Consider the following 18,757-nt stretch of genomic DNA (forward strand, 5'->3'; position numbering starts at 1 on the left):
GCAGCTTGCTCCTGGATCTTGCATGTATGTTGCCGTAATGTTATAAAATCTAATTGCTACTAAGTAAACATTGGGTGAGTTCAGACATATATGTCAATTAAGAGACATCCTGACTCTGATATTTTGTGTCCTGTGGAGTTCCTTTATTTGCCTATACTTTTCTTTGAAGTATTACACAGAGTTCAGCGTAACACAAGGCGTGATAGCAAAATGTTACTGACAGGAAATATACATTAGATACATTTTTATAAGATAGATAGATATACAGTGGCTCAGAAACTACTTCAAAGAAATAAATGAAATACATGTGTTTGATAAAGAAGTTTGTGGTTCACTTGAGCGTGGCAAGATCCAAAAAATAAAGAGCAACTTACAAGGCTTACTATCTATATACTGCTAACTCTGAATCAAAGATGATGCTGCAATTACCTCCATATTTTCTGTATGTGATAGACACAACATTAAAATGATATCTCTGTTCAAACATTACAATTATATTTTAGGAACACAGGAACAAAGGAACAGGAGTAGGCCATTCAGCCCCTCATGCCTGCTCCGCCATTTGATAAGATCATGGCTGATCTGTGATCTAGCTCCATATACCTGCCTTTGGCCCATATCCCTTAATACCTTTGGTTGACAAAAAGCTATCTATCTCAGATTTAAATTTAGCAATTGTGCTAGTATCAATTGTCGTTTGTGGAAGAGAGTTCCAAACTTCTACCACCCTTTGCGTGTAGAAATGTTTTCTAATCTCACTCCTGAAAGGTCTGGCTCTAATTTTTAGACTGTGTCCCCTACTCCAAGAATCCCCAACAAGTGGAAATAGTTTCTCTCTATCCACCCTATCCGTTCCCCTTAATATCTTATAAACTTCGATCAGATCACCCCTTAACCTTCAAAACTCTAGAGAATACAACCCCAATTTGTGTAATCTCTCCTCGTAACTTAATCCTTGAAGTCCGGGTATCATTCTAGTAAATCTACGCTGCACTTCCTCCAAGGCCAATATGTACTTCCAAAGGTGAGGTGCCCAGAACTGCTCACAGTACTCCAGGTGCGGTCTAACTAGGGTTTTGTATAGCTGCAGCATAACTTCTGTCCCCTTGTGCTCCTGTTCTTTTAATCTCCTAACTTGATCTTTAGATAGTAGCATATAATTATTTCCAAAGATCATCCAGCTTCTCAAAATCTGGGAGATTTGCAACTTAAATAATGTTGCTGGAGCTACTTCATAGTGATGCAAGATGTCCAGAAGACAGAAAGAAATTGCCAAAAGCCAATGCTGTACTATGTTTACAATCACACAACTAGACTTACAATCAAATTTCAAAACTACTAAAATGGGAACATCCATAACTGCTGTATTGATGTATATATTCAAAATACTGAAAGGTGATAAGCGTGTTCACAAACACAGCAGGATTTAAGTAATTTTGTTTGTCCCAAATGCGTCACAAAACCTACACGCAATATATTAGATGGATGGCAGAGGATTACCTGGCAGCAATCCCATCGAGCAGTTTAAATGACGCAAGCTCAACCCCAAAATTGGATTACTGTCAACTATCATCTACCAGACATCCAGATTTGTTTTACATATCAAATATATAGGCCCCAGTATTAATGGGGAGGCGGGGAGGGTGCTGGGGAGCGCGGTATTGCGGGGAAAACCCGGCAAGGCCAGGGACGTGGACACCCCGCCAATCCTAAGGGCAGGGCCTTATTTAAATAATCTGCTGCAGACTCCCGTCCGACAACCGGCCAGATTGACAGCCTGGCCGGCAGGTGGAATCGCAAAAAAGCAGCAGGAGGACGTAGCCCGGACCCATGGGGACAGTCCCCGGCAGTCAGTACAGGATGGAAGCTTTGGGCCTCCATTGGGATGGGGGAGGGGGTGGGGGGAAAAAGAGAAGAAAACGGGACCGTCATCGGGGGGAGAGACCATTGGGGCAGCTACGGAGGCTGGGGGAGTGCTAAAAGGAGCAGATCTTCAGTACCTTCTGCCTAGGATCTGCTGCTGGGAATCCCACAGCGCGGGCCTCCCCCTCACTCACTGTTAAATTTAAGTCGCGATGCCGATGATGTCATCCGGCCACGACATTTGAATGTTAATTAGGCCCCCGCCTACCTTTTGCAGGAGCCTCGTTGATGGCCTCTGTTTGTGGGTCCTAGCACACTGTATTCTGCAATCTTCTTATTTCCAGAGTGTTGAGAGTCTACTGAAGTTTTAAAGACAGTACAGGAGAAAAGGAACTTTTTGAATACTATTTGTGTGTTTCCATCTGTCCATCTTATGTAGAACTGACAAAATGGCCACTGAAGTTGGTTTCAAGTGCTTCTATCAGACGATTATAAACAACTGCAATGGGCACAAATAGCAATTGTGCCAATTAATAAGTGTGTGCTTCTAAAGAAAAGTCACGGTCTGATTGTTTTGCTAAGCTCCTACCTCTTACCTTTAAGAAGAATATGAACCTTAATAGAAGAATGAATTAATAGATGGAACTTACTGATAGGTGGTTGAAGAGGGTGTCCAGTTTTAGCACACCAGCCTGCAGGATGGATATCGGGATTGTCAGCATCAATCCAGTAATCATAATCATGGTTCCAGCCATCAAAATGTATCTAGATAAATAATATGATAAAATTACACAGTCAAACCCAAACATACTAAGTAACTGAAATTTTCGCTGAACTCTAAGATAATTATATTTTAAAAGATCAATGCTCACCTAAATTCAGTCAATTTCTAAAGCAAGGGGAAAAATTTCAAATCTACCCATGAAACAATAAACAATCTTTCAATATTTCTGTCTATGCTAGTGGATGTCCTGTGTTGATGGATACATTGGGCTCGATTTTTGGACGTCCGAGCGGGTGGGTTCGTGGCGGGGGGGCTCCGAAAATCAGGGATTCCCGGGGCTGGTCCGGAGCCCGGCTCCTGGCTCCAACCTGCCCACTTCCGGGTTCCCCAGTGACGCACTTAGATGCGCGCGCAGCCCCCGCAATCGGGACTCCCACCGGCAATTAAAGCCGGCGGGATCCCATTTAAGGCAATTAATGTGATAGTTCAGGTCGTTAGCAGACCTGATTTGTAGGATATCTTAGGAGCGGTGGGATTTTCAACTAAACTGAGACTGTTTCCCCTACTGGGGGAAACACTCCCAGTTGAAATGGACGTGTTGCAGCCACCAGCCTGTGGGAGCTGCAAAAGTCCATTTGACAGTTGGGGGGGGCGGGTAGGGAAGACCCTCACTCATTACAGGAGGCCACTCTGTCACTTTGGACAAAGTTTGGCCTCCACCACCCTCCTCCTAACAATAAAATTCACAAACTTGCAACCTCAACCCCGGCAGGCAGACACATTTACCTACCTTGCGGACCCCCTCAAACGTACATCTTCCGGATGGGGGCCGCATAGCTACAGTCATGACCTCCTCGGAGGACGAACAGCATCACCAGCCTCGCCGTCCACCTCAGACACGTGGAGCTCCACAACACAGTGCTGTGACACATCCACCTGGAGAGCAGGAGGGAGGGCAACCGCAGAGAGAGATGCATCGCAGAAGGCACTACCCTCGCCACAGGGTCTACAGACCGAGGCTCAGCTTCCTGGATCTCTCTGAGCAGCAGTGCACACGGAGGCTCAGAGTCACTCGACATGTAGTCGTGGACATCTGCAGCCTCCTTCATGCCGAGCTGCTCCTGGCTGGCCCGAGCACCATCTTCTTACCTGTCGCTGTCAAAGTCACCAATGCTTCAACAACTTCTCCTCCGCATTCTTCCAGGGTGCCACCGGGGACATCGCCGAAGTCTCTCAGTCGTCTGCACAAAAGAGCCCTGCAAATACACCTACACCCACTCTGCAGTGACACAATGGGTGGCATCAGTTGTGGGTCTTCATGGCGATCCTCAGGAAAGGGCATTATTGCACAAACCAGACAAGATTTGCAAAGACGTGGCAGTAGTGGTGACAATATATGTAATATGAGTTGATCAGAAATCAAATATAAGTAAAAACCATGACAAACCCTCAAACACCCTTGTGCATCCCCTCCATGCTCACGACACATTTGCCTTACGCTTCCTACTACATGTATGTGATGCATGCCCTGTGGCTGCAGCACAGGTAGTGGCAGGTTTGGTGCGGCTGACCGTGAAAGAGATGCATGAGAGGGTGAGTATGAGATAGAGCGATGAGATTGTATGAAGATTGGGTTGAGTGGTAGTGGTGGGATGAGCATTGGCGAGGTGAGTAAGTGCAGGTAAGATGAGGATGCGCTTTGATTGGGTATGAGGAGTGATGTGGCAGACGGAGTGTAGGGGAATGAGTAAGTGTACTCACTTCGTCTGACCTACTTAGGTCATTGAAGCGCCTCCTACACTGTACGCAGATGCGTGGTATGTTGGTGGTGCTGGTGACCTCCTCTGCCCCCTCGAGCCAGGCCTTCGTGGTGGCAGAGGCAGGCCACTTCCTCCCGTCCACCGGTTGGAAGATCTCCCTCCTCCTCCTCACCCCATCCAGTAAGACCTGGAGCGTGACATCATTAAACCTGGGAGCAGCCTTCCCCCTGGGCTGCTCCATGCTGTGATTTTGCCCATTTTCTGCAGCATCAGTCAGTGGAGGACTGCCCCTTTAAATAGGGCTCCTCCAGCTGACAGCCTATGATGCGGGTGCACAATCTGCCCGCTGCGCAGCTTTCCAGCACGAAACCCAGGCGCCCAGTCGACCCCCTGCTGCCAACCCGCCTCCCTCCTAATATTGAGCCCATTATGTCAGAGAATATGGTCACTCTTTTACCTGTCTCTGATGTTTTCATGTTGCTGATTCTCTCTCTCTCTCACTCACTAAATCTTATTAACTAACCCCACTGTCTCACCTAACTCTTAACCTTCCACCCACTTTCTCTCACTTGCACTTGTTCCCCCCGGGCAGGTGGCAAGAAGCCGGAGGAACTCCCATTCTCAATCTGTTTTACTCCTCCCCTTCCCATCTATCTATTTTACTCTGAAAGGCTGTGTTTGCTTTCAAAATTCAGCTAACTTTTTTTTTTAAATTAAAAAAAGAAATCAAATTAGGATGAGGAAAGACACTGGCTGTTTCTCTCCCTCTCCTTTCGTTTCTGGAGACCTTCACGCAGAAACATTAATGATAGCTTTAAAAAACGTAAAAGTCAATTCAGTGGATAAATGTAATCATGTTATTGCGAAATAGATAATTTTTATTTTTAAAGCACTTATTATAGACATTAGGAGCTAGAAATTCCACAGTGTTGCGCTAGTTTCTCAGGCGCTACGCAGCCACCTGATGTCCCAAAATGGTGTCCGAAATGCGTGTGCAGGCTTCTAGCGTGAGGCGTGCTGGAAACCACCTTGGTAAAGGAATTTGCAGATGCAGATAACAAACACCGGCAACAAGTAAAGTAGGGAGAATATGCATTAGATTAGTGTGCAACGCTGATTTAAAAGGGACAGATACCATTTTGGCACTCAATGCTCCAGCCAACGCACTGTCTTAACCACGACCAGCTGAACATGTCTTAGACTGCCTGAAGGACACCCAAATAGGGCTATTTAAAGGGACCATGCAGGATTTACAGTTTGGTTGCTGGATTATTGCTTCTGGCTGCTGATCATTTGTAACTGTTTGGAGGTCTCCTATACTTGAAAAGTAGGACGAGGGGACATAGCCCAACATTTAGAGCCAGGACTTGCAGGAGTGAAGTTAGGAAACGCTTCTACACGCAAAGAGTGGTAGAAGTTTGGAATGCTCTTCTGAAAACAGCAGTTGATGCTAGCACAAAATTGTTAATTTTAAATCTAAGATTGACAGTTTTCTGTTAACCAAGGGTATTGAGAGATATTGGGGCTAAGGCGGGTATATGGAATTAGGTCACAGATCAACCACGATCTTATTGAATGGCGAAACAGACTCGAGGGGCTAAATGCCTTGCCACTTGCTGCCTCATGTTATGCGCCACCTTCTCCTGCAAGAAAGCGAGACGTGTGTCGGTGAGTCTCCTGCAGGATGTCTGGGTGATGTGCCTGTCATGGTTGAATAACTGCCAGTGTGTGTGACATAGGAACAAGAGTAGGCCATTCAGCCCCTCGTGCCGGCTCCACCATTTGATAAGATCATGGCTGATCTGTGATCCAATTCCAGAAACCTTAATACCTTTGGTTGCCAAAAAGCTATCTATCTCAGATTTAAATTTAGCAATTGAGCTAGTATCAATTGCCGTTTGCTGAAGAGAGTTCCAAACTTCTACCACCCTTTGTGTGTAGAAACGTTTTCTAATCTCACTCCCGAAAGGTCTGGCACTAATTTTTAGACTGTGCCCCCTACTCCTAGAATCCCCAACCAGCGGAAATAGTTTCTCTCTATCCACCCTATCCGTTCCCCTTAATATCTTATAAACTTCGATCAGGTCACCCCTTAACCTTTGAAACTCTAGAGAATACAACCCCAATTTGTGTAATCTCTCCTCATAACTTAACACTTGAAGTCCGGGTATCATTCTAGTAAACCTACGCTGCACTCCCTCCAAGGCCAATATGTCCTTCCGAAGGTGCGGTGCCCAGAACTGCTCACAGTACTCCAGGTGCGGTCTAACCAGGGTTTTGCATAGCTGCAGCATAACTTCTGCTCCCTTGTACTCTAGTCCTTTAGATATAAAGGTCAGTATTCCCTTAGCCTTAATGATTATTTTCTGCACCTGTTCATGACACTTCAATGATCTATGTAACCTGAACCCCTAAGTCCCTTTGGACATCCATTGTGTTTAACTTTTTACCATTTAGAAAGTATCCTGTTCTATCCTTTTTTGATCCAAAGTGGATGACCTCACATTTGTCTACACTGAATTCCATTTGCCACAGTTTTGCCCATTCACCTAATCTATCAATATCGCTTTGTAATTTTATGTTTTCATCTACACTACTTACAATGCCACCAATCTTTGTGTCATCGGCAAACTTAGATATGAGACTTTCTATGCCTTCATCTAAGTCATTAATAAATATTGTAAACACTTGAGGCCCCGAGACAGATCCCTGTGGGACTTCACTAGTCACATCCTGCCAATGTGAGTACCTACCCATTATCCCTACTCTCTGTCGCCTTTCGCTCAGCCAACTTTCTAACCAAGTCCGTACTTTTCCCTCGATTCCATGGGCTTCTATCTTAGCTAACAGTCTCTTATGTGGGACCTTATCAAATGCCTTCTGGAAGTCCATATAAATAACATCCATTGACATTCCCCTGGCCACTACTTTAGTCACCTCTTCAAAAAATTCAATCAGGTTTGTCGGGCACGACCTACCTTTCACAAATCCATGCTGGCTCTCTCTGATTAACTGAAAATTCTCGAGGTGTTCAGTCACCCTAAACTTAATTATAGACTCCAGCATTTTCCCCACAACAGATGTTTGGCTAACTGGTCTATAATTCCTTGGTTTCCCTCTCTCTCCTTTCTTAAAAAGTGAAGTGATATGTGCAATTTTCCAATCCAGAGGGACAGTTCCTGAATCTAGAGAACTTTGAAAGATTATAGTTCATGCATCTGCAATGTGCTCACCTACTTCCTTTAAAAACCTGGGATGGAAATCATTTGATCCTGGGGATTTGTCACTCTTTAGTGCCAGTATTTTCTTCATTACTGTTGCTTTACTTATGTTAATTTTATTGAGTCCTTGTCCCCAATTCAATATTAGTTTTCTTGGGATTTCCGGCATGCTATCCTCTTTTCCTACTGTAAATACTGACGCAAAGTAATTGTTCAACATGTCCGCCATTTCCCCATTGTCAATCACAATATCCCCACTTTCAGTTTTTAAGGGGCCAACACTGCTCCTGACCACTCTCTTTTTCCTAATATAACTATAAAAGTTCTTTGTATTGGTTTTGATATCCCTTGCAAGTTTCTTTTCATACTCTCTTTTTATAGCTCTTATTATCTGTTTTGTGACCCTTTGTTGATCTTTGTTTCTTTCCCATTCGCCAGGATCTGTGCCATTTTTTGCCTTTTTGTATGCCCTTTCCTTATGTCTTATTCTGTCTCTTACCTTTTTAGTTGTCCATGGCTGTTTTTTTTGGCAAGTAGAGTTCTTGCCCCTCAGGGGTATAAACTGATTCTGTATCATGTTAAATGTTTCTTTAAACATTTCCCACTGATCATCAGTCGTTTTACCCATTAACAGATTTGCCCAGTTTACTGTGGACAGTCTTTGTCTCATCCCATTGAAGTCGGCCTTACCCAAGTCTAGAATCTTAGCAGCTGATTCACTTTTTTCCCTTTCAAACACTACATTGAACTCGATCATGTTATAATCGCTATTGGATAGATGTTCACGCACAGTTAAGCTGTTAACTAAATCTGGTTCATTACTCATTACTAAATCTAGTATGGCTTGCCCCCTTGTTGCCTTTAGGACATAGTGCTATAGAAAACTATCCCGGACACACTCAAGAAATTCACTACCTTTCTGACCGTTGCTAGTCTGCTTTTCCCAATCTATGTGAAGGTTAAAGTCCCCCATTAAGACCACTATGCCTTTGTTACACGCTTGTCTAATCTCTGCATTTATACAAACCTGTGAGTTGTGGGCGTGCAACTTGCAACAATGGTAATGTGTGAGGGTGAGAGGAAGCATCTAATTGGAAGAGTTGAGTACTGATGGGAAGAGTTTATTGGTGTGTGGGGGTGTGCAGTGCGTGGAGCAGTGGATGCGGCTGGTGGTGCATTTGATAGGAAATGCCACTTGACAGTTGACTTCACTCAACTTGACCACTCGTGTCAAAGTATTGAACTTCTTGCACTGCATCCACGTTCGTGATGCTTTCCGCCTGGCATTGACTTCGACCTCTACTGCTTCCCATTATCTCTTGAGCATATGTCTGGAGGGCCTCTTGCCTCCCTGCGAGTATAGGATGCCCCTCCTTCTGTCCACCTCTTGCATCAAGACCTCTCGTGCATCATCAGAGAACTTTGGGGCACGCTCTCTCGCAGGCCTGGTACAAACTCAGATCGGCAGATTGGTGACGTCTGGCATGCAGATTGAAGGATGTGGGATTTAGTAGTGCGCAAACTTTATTCAATGTTTTAACATAACTCAACAGTTTGTAAACATGGGGACCGGACCTGCATCTGTGTTTTACATGTGCGAGGTCTGATCTCTATTTAGACTCCGTGCAGACCTGTATCTTACATATGAGGTGCAGGCTGCCTTTAAGAGGTGCGAGCAACAAGTGATATTGGGGCACATATGCTAGTGAGAAGTGTGAAGCTCGTGAGAACATCGCAGCTAGGCCTGACTGCTGCACTACAATCATGTAAGTGAGGAGGAATCTCACGTGCTGCCTGCACCGGAACCACCGGGCGCGGGTTAATCGCACACCACAATGCCCGTGCCCGGATTCAGGGGTTTATCAATTTAACCCCATAGAAATTCTAGCTACTAAGAAAAAATGATGAATGAACATTTTTTAGAAAGCATTTTGAGCAACCTTTGGGGAAAAGATAATACAGCATCATCTTGTGGCCTGAGCCTGTAATTACACATTGTGGGTGCCAGTTACCATAGGACTTTTCCATTTTAAATGTGGACATGAATTCATAATGAAAAAAAGTTGACACAGAAGTGTGACAAAAAATGACAAGTAGTAAGGTCTTGTAGACAGTAAGTGTACTCAACATATGATTATTAATAAGATATAGATAGGTAATTCAGTGAATTATGGACGGTTTAGGATCCTAAGAAATCTTCTTACTGCCACAATCTGGGTTTGTATCAACCCACCTTGATGGGTAAAAAAGGACTCCTGTTCTATCTCTCAGCTGTAGTGCTCTATGTGAACTGAATTGGAGCAACCTCAACTCAAATTCTAGTGGGTTTGGCCTCCAGCACAAAACTGTCCCTAATTTGACAGTAATTGGCAATCCCACACAGATGGCCCGTTTACCAAGTCTAGAACAAATTTCACACATGGCATAAAAAGAAAAACTTGCCTTTCATGACCTCAGGATATCCCAAAACCAATGAAGTACTTTCGAAGTATAGTTACTATTGTAATGTAGGGCAACGCGGCAGCCAATTTGCACACAGAAAAGTCCCACAAAAAGCAATGAGATAAATGATCAGATAATCTGTCTCTAATGATGTTAGTTGAGGGCTATTTGGTAGCCAGGAATTTGGGAGAACTCCCCTGCTCTTCTTTAAATATTGCCGTGGGATCATTTATGCCTGCTTAAGAAGGCAGACGAGGCCTCGGTTTAACGTCTGATCCGAAAGATCGCACCTCCAACAGTGCAGTGATCCCTCTGTGCTACACTGAAGTGTCAGCCTGACTGGTAATGTGGATCTCTGATGCTATTAAGGAACCACGGCATTCAGTACAGATTTTGAAGCTGGGCACTACCATAAACTAGTAGCCACGAGGCTGGAATGGACCAATATTATTTTAATCAAGGTTGACTTTATTAGGCTGAAATCCAAAATGGCACTGTTTGAAAGGCTTGTTTTCAGCCTCAACACAAAACCAGATCAGGCCCAATCTTGTCTTCATTTAATATGCTCGAAGACTCTGGGGGCTCGATTTTAGGATCGTGTTTCCGGCGGGTTCCCAGCGGGGTGGCCCCGAAAATCCCGATATCCGGTCACGTGACCGGATCGCGACGAAATCCCGGCCACTTCCGGGTACCGCGCTGACGTGCGGGGCTGCGCGCGCAAGCCCCGCTGGTGGGAATCCCGCAGGCAATTAAAGCCAGCGGGGTTCCACTTGAGTGTACTTACCTTGCTCGTTGTGGTCAGTTAATGAGCTGAAGCAGCTGTCAAAAGAGGAAATGTGGGATTTTCGGTTCAAGGCAGTGAGTTTCACACACTGGGGGAAACAGTCTCCCTCCAACCAGGCGTGTTGCAGCCAGCAGCCTGTGGCAGGTGCCAAGGTGCACTCCACGGGGGAGAGCCCTCAGCCACGCAGGAGGCCACCGCGTCACATAGGGCAACCCCTGCCCTCCACCACCCCCCGCCAAGCCAGAGGACAGACCGACACGAAACCACAGCCCCAGTCCGAGGAACCACACACCTACCCTGCACAACCCCTCAGACCAACACCTGCCAGTTGGGTGGTGTGTGGAGACCCTCGGAGGACGAAGAGCATGACCAGCACCAGCAGCCTCGCAGTCCACGCCGTCCGCCGCAGAGACGTGGATCCCCCAACACGGTGTTGTTGCACGCCCACCTGCACAGCAGGAGGGAGGGCTACCGCAGAGAGAGACGCGTCGCAGAGGGCACTACCCTCGCCACAGGGTCCACAGACCGAGGCGCAGCTCCCCGGACCTCTCCGAGCAGCAGTGCACAGGGAGGCGCAGATTTGCTCGACATGTAGTCGTGGAGATCTGCAGCGTCTTTCATGCCGAGCTGCTCCTGGCTGGCCCCAGCACCAACTGCTTACCTGTCGCTGTCAAAGTCACCACTGCCCTCCACACCTTCTCCTCCGCATCCTTCCAGGGTGCAGCCGGCTACACCGCCGATGTCTCTCAGTCGTCTGCGCGGACGAGCCCTGCAAATACACCTGCACCTACTCTGCAGTAACACGATGGGTGGCATCAGTGGTGGGTCCTCATAGTGATACCCAGGAGCGGCCATTATTGGACACAACGGACAGGATTCGCGGAGACATGGCAGTGGTGGTGTCAATATAATGTGTGCTGTTTGTTGCTCTGAAATTCAATATGGGTAACACCCATGACAAACCCTCAGACACCCTTGTGCACCCCCTTCATGCTGACGAGGCGTTTGCCTTACGCTGCCTACTGCACATATGTGATGCATGCCCTGTGGCTGCAGCACAGGTGGTGGCAGGTTGAGTGAGGCTGGCCGTGAGGGAGATGCACGAGAGGGTGAGTATGGGATGGAGCAATGAGATTGTATGTGGATTGGGTTGCGTGTTAGTGGCAGGGTGAGTACTGGCGAGGTGAGTAGGTGGAGGTAAGATGAGGATGGGGTGTGAGTGGGTATGAAGGGTGATGTGACAGAATAGTGTTGGCGGTGCCGAAGGAGATGTGGGGTGGGGGAAGTGTTGTGGCAGACGGAGTGTAGGGGAAAGACTCTGTGTTCTCACTGCGGCTGACCTACTTAGGTCATTGCAGCGCCTCCTGCACTGTATGCAGGTGGGCGATATGTTGGTGGCGCAGGTGACCCCCTCTGCCACCTCGAGCCAGGCCTTCTTGGTGGCAGAGGCAGGCCGCGTCCTCCCGCCCGCCGGGGGGAAGATCTGTGTCCTCCCCCTCCTCCTCACCCCATCTGATGATACCTGGGGTGAGGCATCATTAAACTGGGAGCAGCCTTCCCCCTGGGCTGCTCCATGCTGTAATTTGTCCCATTGGTTGCAGCATCTGTCAGTGGAGGACTGCCCCTTTAACTGGCAGCATCTGTCAGTAGAGGACTTCCCCCACCCCACATCTCCTTCGGCACCGCCAACACTATTCTGTCACATCACCCTTCATACCCACTCACACCCCATCCTCATCTTACCTCCACCTACTCACCTCGCCAGTACTCACCCTGCCACTAACACGCAACCCAATCCACATACAATCTCATTGCTCCATCCCATACTCACCCTCTCGTGCATCTCCCTCATGGCCAGCCTCACTCAACCTGCCACCACCTGGGCTGCTCCATGCTGCAATTTGTCCCATTGGTTGCAGCATCTGTCAGTGGAGGACTGCCCCTTTAACTAGAGAGCCTCCAGCTGACAGATCGTACTGCGCATGCGCAGCCCGACCGACGCGCAGGCCAGCGCCGTGGACCCCGGAGGAGCAGGTAATTGATTCCTATTAGTGGGTTGCCTGCTACGATCGCGTGGGCAACCCACTAATTTCGCCGAGCGTGTTGACCACGCTCCCGGAGGACCACCCGCTGGGAACCCGCAGGCCTGCTAAATTCGGGCCCTGGGTCACTGATTCGAAATTAGGATCAGAAACTGTGGGTAATTTTGTTCTACCTGAAACGGAGACCATCCAACTCTATCCAGCGTACAACAGAGATGGAACTAGATCTTCCTGACCTATATGGTTCAGTACCACACCACTCATTTCATTTATCAATTGGACCAACTGATTCACAATTTTTAAATCATATCCACTTAATAAACCACAAACAATATGATCTAAACAACTATATATTTCAACTACACCAATGCAATTTAAATTCAATATGCAACAACCTACCTTTACTCTGTGATCATCTGTGTCTAGAACTGTTGCTACTCTGATAAGCATTGGATTCCGTTTATCAACGACCTCAAATTTCATGTTTGGCAGAAATCCATGTGTGGGCCGCTGAAATAATGCAGGGAAACAATAATTGGGTTCAGGTTTACTTCTCACGGGCAGTCTCTACAAAATCTAATGTATAGGTCACTCTATAGCTTGCAATTTTAACTTTGAATTGTAAATGCCAAGCTGACGTAAAATCTAAAGTTGGAATTTAACACCAGTGTAGAAATACACCAGATTTTATTGTATAAACAAAAAGTTCTATAAACTTATATTGTTTGAGACTAATTTCTAGTTCATGCGAGCATTGACTTTCATTTTTAGATCAAACACTGCACTGAGTCTCAGACGTTTATAGGTCAAAAATTATACAGTAAAGTCAAAAGTGATTTTATTTGTAATATTCCGAAGTGTTTAGAAAAATTGTTTAGTTGATACATTAAATTTGTCTGAGCAACACTACTAGTTTATTCTGTAGTTACTTACAGATTTAAATGCCCGTGCAGGAGCAGGTAGAGAGTTTGTTTCTTCTAAGTACTTCTCCCATGAAAACCGTTTAGGATCATGATAATCTATATATATATGAAGTAAACATTTCATGAGTGATCAAAAAGCATTTCTTTAAATCTTCCAGTACTAAAATTAACCCTCACAACACTGGCAGACCCAGGGAATTCCAGTTTTCAGCTCGCTCACTGGCACTGCAACAAACCCTTGTATTACTGCAGTGAAGCTACTCAAATGTCATGAGAAATATCAACCGCAATATCAACCCAACTAAAATAAACTTACATTTTAAAAATATGTAACACTTCACTTCTGCGTGCCTTTTTCTTTTTCTCCATTTCTCTTCAACATTTTCCTTCTCTGCTACTTTTTATTATTTTAATTTTAATTTGACTTTGTTTCCATCTGAAATACCCCACTGTATCTGTTCTATTTCTTATCTTTTTTTCTTAAAATAAGTCCGTACACTTTTATTCACCTGTTTTCTACTTCCCATATCCTAATGCCCATTGTGAATGTGCGTCCTGAACTGACAAAAATGATTAGAGGGTTAAAATCAACTATTAAGACCAATTTTCAGCATTTTAAGGCCCAGAACTCAAAAAAGGCCAACTTTAGATGTGTTTTAATATGTTTAAGGATTACCACAAGAGTTGTTACCTTACCTACAGTACCAATATCCCAATCACCTCCCCATGAGATAACTCGCTTGCAATACTGATGGTTATGGGACCAAATTACAACAGTTTTGTTGCATAAATTGGCCATTTACAAGCTATTGATGATTAGATAATCCACTATTTCAGAATTAACTACCCTTTCTCCTGTTAACACGCATTGAAATTTTTAGTCAAGATGCAGGTCAGAATGTGTTAACTTTTTCAGATTCTTTGCAAATTTCCCAACTTAAGGTATTTGCTGGATGGACTGCAAATATACTGATGACGGATGTTACTTATCTACTGCTGAATCCACCACTGTTGTTGACATCAATGGCAATACTTCAACGTCAGTATCATGCAAGCAGAGCATGTGGAAGTAACAGCAAGACTATCTACATATAACAAATTACCCACCCCTGCCCCAGAACTGCCATTCACTGACATTTTATCAGTACACATCGCTTACTGTGCAATCTACATTTCAACAGGTAAACATCACTGTATAATGACATGGTAGAAGTAGTCCAATTCTAGTGCTCTTTTCTTTGGTGATAAAATTTTTAATTTGAAACAAGATTTGATGCATTTGTGCTCTAGGCACAGAGCTTTGTACGCGGGATCGCACATCACGAACTCGGGCACAAAGGTCAGTGAACCTGCAAGATTTTCCGCCCATTAAAATTAACGAATGGAAATTCCTGCAGGGCCTGCTGATCTCCATGCTAGAACTCTCCATACATGATTCCTGGCATGCAAAGCTCAATGCCACGAGGGCAAGTTCATAAAATCTACTCTGTATAACGTAACACAACAATTAGAGTCTTGTGGGCATTCACCTGGAGGAGTTGTAAGGGTTTTCCTATGCTGCAGGCACCATCCAACTGGGTGAATGTAAGGACTAGTGGCATCACACCTGAAAAACAAACAATTCATAGTACACCAGTGAAGTCATAACATGTATATTGGTGTAAATGCCAAGTAACTGCTACTGCTCCGCTGCCATAATCTTGCCGGAAGTTACAGTGGCAAGAGCGGAGCAGCTCTGAGTAAATTCCAGGCCATTTTGTCAGAATTGCAGCTGATATTTATTTTGTTCTGGCTTGTACCATGATTCACAACTGAAATCCTTTGATATTAGTCAGTCGTGCAACTTCATTAAATTTTCATGATATTATCTTCTAGACATGCATATTTGATATGGTAGGCCTGAAAATCTACCAGCCTTTCATCCGGGCATTAATGAAGGAATGTGCCCGCCGGTGCTGACCCTAATTTGCAGTAACTGGGAGAGTGCTTTCATCACTAAGGGCACATCGCTGGCACCTGCCATAGAGGAGAGGCCACAAAATGCTGCAGAGGGTGTCAAGTCTGGGAGAGAGGTGCCGAGGCCTCCCAGGAAACATCGCAATACAACGCCCATTGACTCCCTTTAAATGTGACCGAGAAAAGGTTTACAATTCCAGACTGTCCGGGGCATGGGCCATGTCCCAGACATGGACCCCCCAAGATGGGCCACACATTTAATGTTCAGAAGGTCCAGTACAACAGATTTCACTGAGTGTGCCAGCCTGCCAATGTCCTGCCAGGCTGGTGACGAGGAAACACTTGGCCTGGGAGTCCCCGACCTTAGCCATGTAGCCTCTTACGCTGCTGTCCTTGTTGGGACAGGCGGAGGTTCCACCTATAATAAAGCCTGTGGAAACTGCTGGGACTCAGTATGTCTGGGTCCTGGCTTAACCCGTAGCCCTTTCGCCGCACTCCTGCCATGCTCATGGCTGGAGTGTGATGGAAGGCCCACGGATCTTCAGCCCTGGTATTTCTTAACTTTGGGGAATTCTTTCAAATTAGTAGAAGGCAAGGATTTCTCTCAGCTGGCATTAGCATATCTTTATCTTCTGAGATTATTTCAGCACATAATTTTTCTGATTTATCAAGAATTTTGTTATTGACAGAGATTTTCTGTGCCCAGGAATGGAAAGAACACTGTGCTTCAAGAAAGGTGTGCAGTACTGATTAACAAGGAACAACTTATATACCCGACACAGAAAAGCACTAGAACATCTGCTAATCCTGCTTTTAATATTAGCAACAAAAACTGTAGCAAGTGATAGAGATGTAGCTGCTAATTCTGAGGAAATACTGCAACTATTTGTGAGGGAGACCAGGCCGATGTTAACTCTGGCCCTGTTGAAACAGGAGTCTTGCCATCATGCTTCTTCCCATCAATATTTCAATTTACTTACAGCAGGCTATTCGATTACTGATTCCAGCAGAGCTGAGCCTGATTGAGTCCTTGCCCGGCATCTACATATGCACATCCAGCAGAGGTCACTCACTATACAGTGATCAGGAGCAGAAACCTTGACTGGTTTTCATTTGTCCTCCCAAGCCGTGGGCATAATGCCCCATTGCTGTCCTAGTTGAGAATACTTCATCTGCCACAGGGGTTAATCTGGCGACCCTTATAATCTTTATGGCTCAATGTTATACACCATGAAATGCATTTATCTCCAAACATATAGGGTAGTTTCTGATTAGTTATTAAAGGAGAATTACATTCTTTATCATAAATGGGAATGGTTAGTCACGTGGAACCAATCTGTATCCATTATGCCACTTTAGAGGTAGCTACACATCTACTTCTGATCTGCTATCAGCCAGCAGTTTTAAATTACCCCAAGTGTCTAGAATTCTCCCTTTATTGTAATTGGGAAATTAGCTGACAATTCTCCTTTAAGAAGAAATGCAGATTTTTAAACAAAATGGAAGCAAAGTAGAAAAGTAGTAAAAGAACCAAATAATAATTTCTTAATGCTATCAATGTTTTTTAAAAAATTAATCAACCCATTATTGTGAAACTTAATATCCACAAAGGGGTGGATCTCCAATCATTATAGGTTAAAACTTGAGAGGGACAAATACTAGAAAGAACTTCTTCATGCAAGGAGTAATCAACAATTGGAATGGTCTTCAAGATAGAGGCAAAAACCTTAGGCTCATTCATGAGACAGATGGCATGATTGGAGGAATCTAAGATTTTTTTTATGCTGGATGAATTAGCTATGAACATCCAAATGGCTTCACTCATCTATACCTTTCTGGTGATCTTGTAAATAAATCAAACCAATCATACAAATATATAAAAACTGTCATATTAGCACCCTCTAGTGGTTAGAACACTTTAAAATGGATTTTTACACTGAACATATACAAAACATGTATTAAAAAAAAAGGTTGATTTCCTCACCAGTAGTCATAGCTTTCATCCCAGTTGTCAAAATGCACCAAGAAACGATTATCTACCATGTCGGATACTGTAGCCACACAAATAAATTCTGGATTCTTTTTATCAACAGCTTCTAGTTTCATACCCAGTCGGAAGCCCAATGGAGTAATTGTCTAAAACAAGAGATTTTAAAATATATTTATTGTATGATACATTATCGTATTTACATTTATTTATAAATAGTAATAAGATTGGTTATAGATCTGCTACTGTCATCTAGGAGTCTACGACTATGCCCAAAAATAGCTTGACTAAGTTACTGTTCACAATGCTCTGCTGAGCTTTCTGACTGCAGTTTCTCTGCAATTGCTCATGAATGAAATTTTTCCACTAGAATTACATTTCAAATCACCAAACTGCTTTTTAGTGCATTAACCAAATATAGACCAAGGAATAAATAAATAGACCTTGGTGATACTTAAAATTTTTCATCTTATTTTTATCTAATTAAAACGGTGGAGTTGCTTGCATCAGAATGCCGGGGTCACAAAACATTCTATGTTGCAAACAGGGCAATTAAGTTGCTGTGAGTTAAGATATGCTCAGAAACCAGCACTTTCACTGCCTCCAGGACTATCTTTTTGCAAAATTGTGGTATTCAGACAGCAAATCGTGACATACATAACAAGTGTAGAGGTTCATAGGATTTGTCAGTTTGTCAAATCACTTGCCCTAGTTACAAATGTTGGAAGTACCGACATGCAGCTCATCGGGCAACATGTCTGCCCATCAGAGTTGTTTCTCTACCCATAACTTTAGTCAATACCCATAACAGTAAATATATATTGGGCCAAAAATCTACAGGAGGACACATCATGGCGTAAGTGCGCTGTTGGTGTTGTTCATATGCACCAACCCAGACATCTGCCGCTGACACTGCCAGAGTTAATGGAGTTGAGGGAGATACCTTGTTTTGCATGGAAATGGTGGTTGGCCATGACATTAGGTGTGCATCAAAGGTGCCCACCTTAAGACAGAGTTCGGGAATCCCAGTGCAATTTGAGATGCCATGTTATCCT

At 44.5% G+C, this 18,757-nt stretch overlaps 1 protein-coding gene across 2 annotated transcripts in view; it reads right to left on the reverse strand.

Moving 5' to 3' along the window:
• The window catches only part of l3mbtl3 (L3MBTL histone methyl-lysine binding protein 3), a 181,940-nt gene that overhangs the window by 77,659 nt on the left and 85,524 nt on the right, over positions 1-18,757 (reverse strand). For both annotated transcript variants that reach the window (XM_067984557.1, XM_067984556.1), the window contains exons 11-15: positions 17,700-17,851; positions 15,289-15,365; positions 13,770-13,855; positions 13,236-13,346; positions 2,514-2,628 (exon numbers count right to left, since the gene is read on the reverse strand). In XM_067984557.1, the coding sequence (XP_067840658.1) occupies positions 2,514-2,628; positions 13,236-13,346; positions 13,770-13,855; positions 15,289-15,365; positions 17,700-17,851 (541 nt within the window). The remainder of the gene's footprint in view (positions 1-2,513; positions 2,629-13,235; positions 13,347-13,769; positions 13,856-15,288; positions 15,366-17,699; positions 17,852-18,757) is intronic.

Source organism: Heptranchias perlo, chromosome 5 (genome assembly GCF_035084215.1).
Source record: "Heptranchias perlo isolate sHepPer1 chromosome 5, sHepPer1.hap1, whole genome shotgun sequence".
NCBI classification, from domain to species: domain Eukaryota; kingdom Metazoa; phylum Chordata; class Chondrichthyes; order Hexanchiformes; family Hexanchidae; genus Heptranchias; species Heptranchias perlo.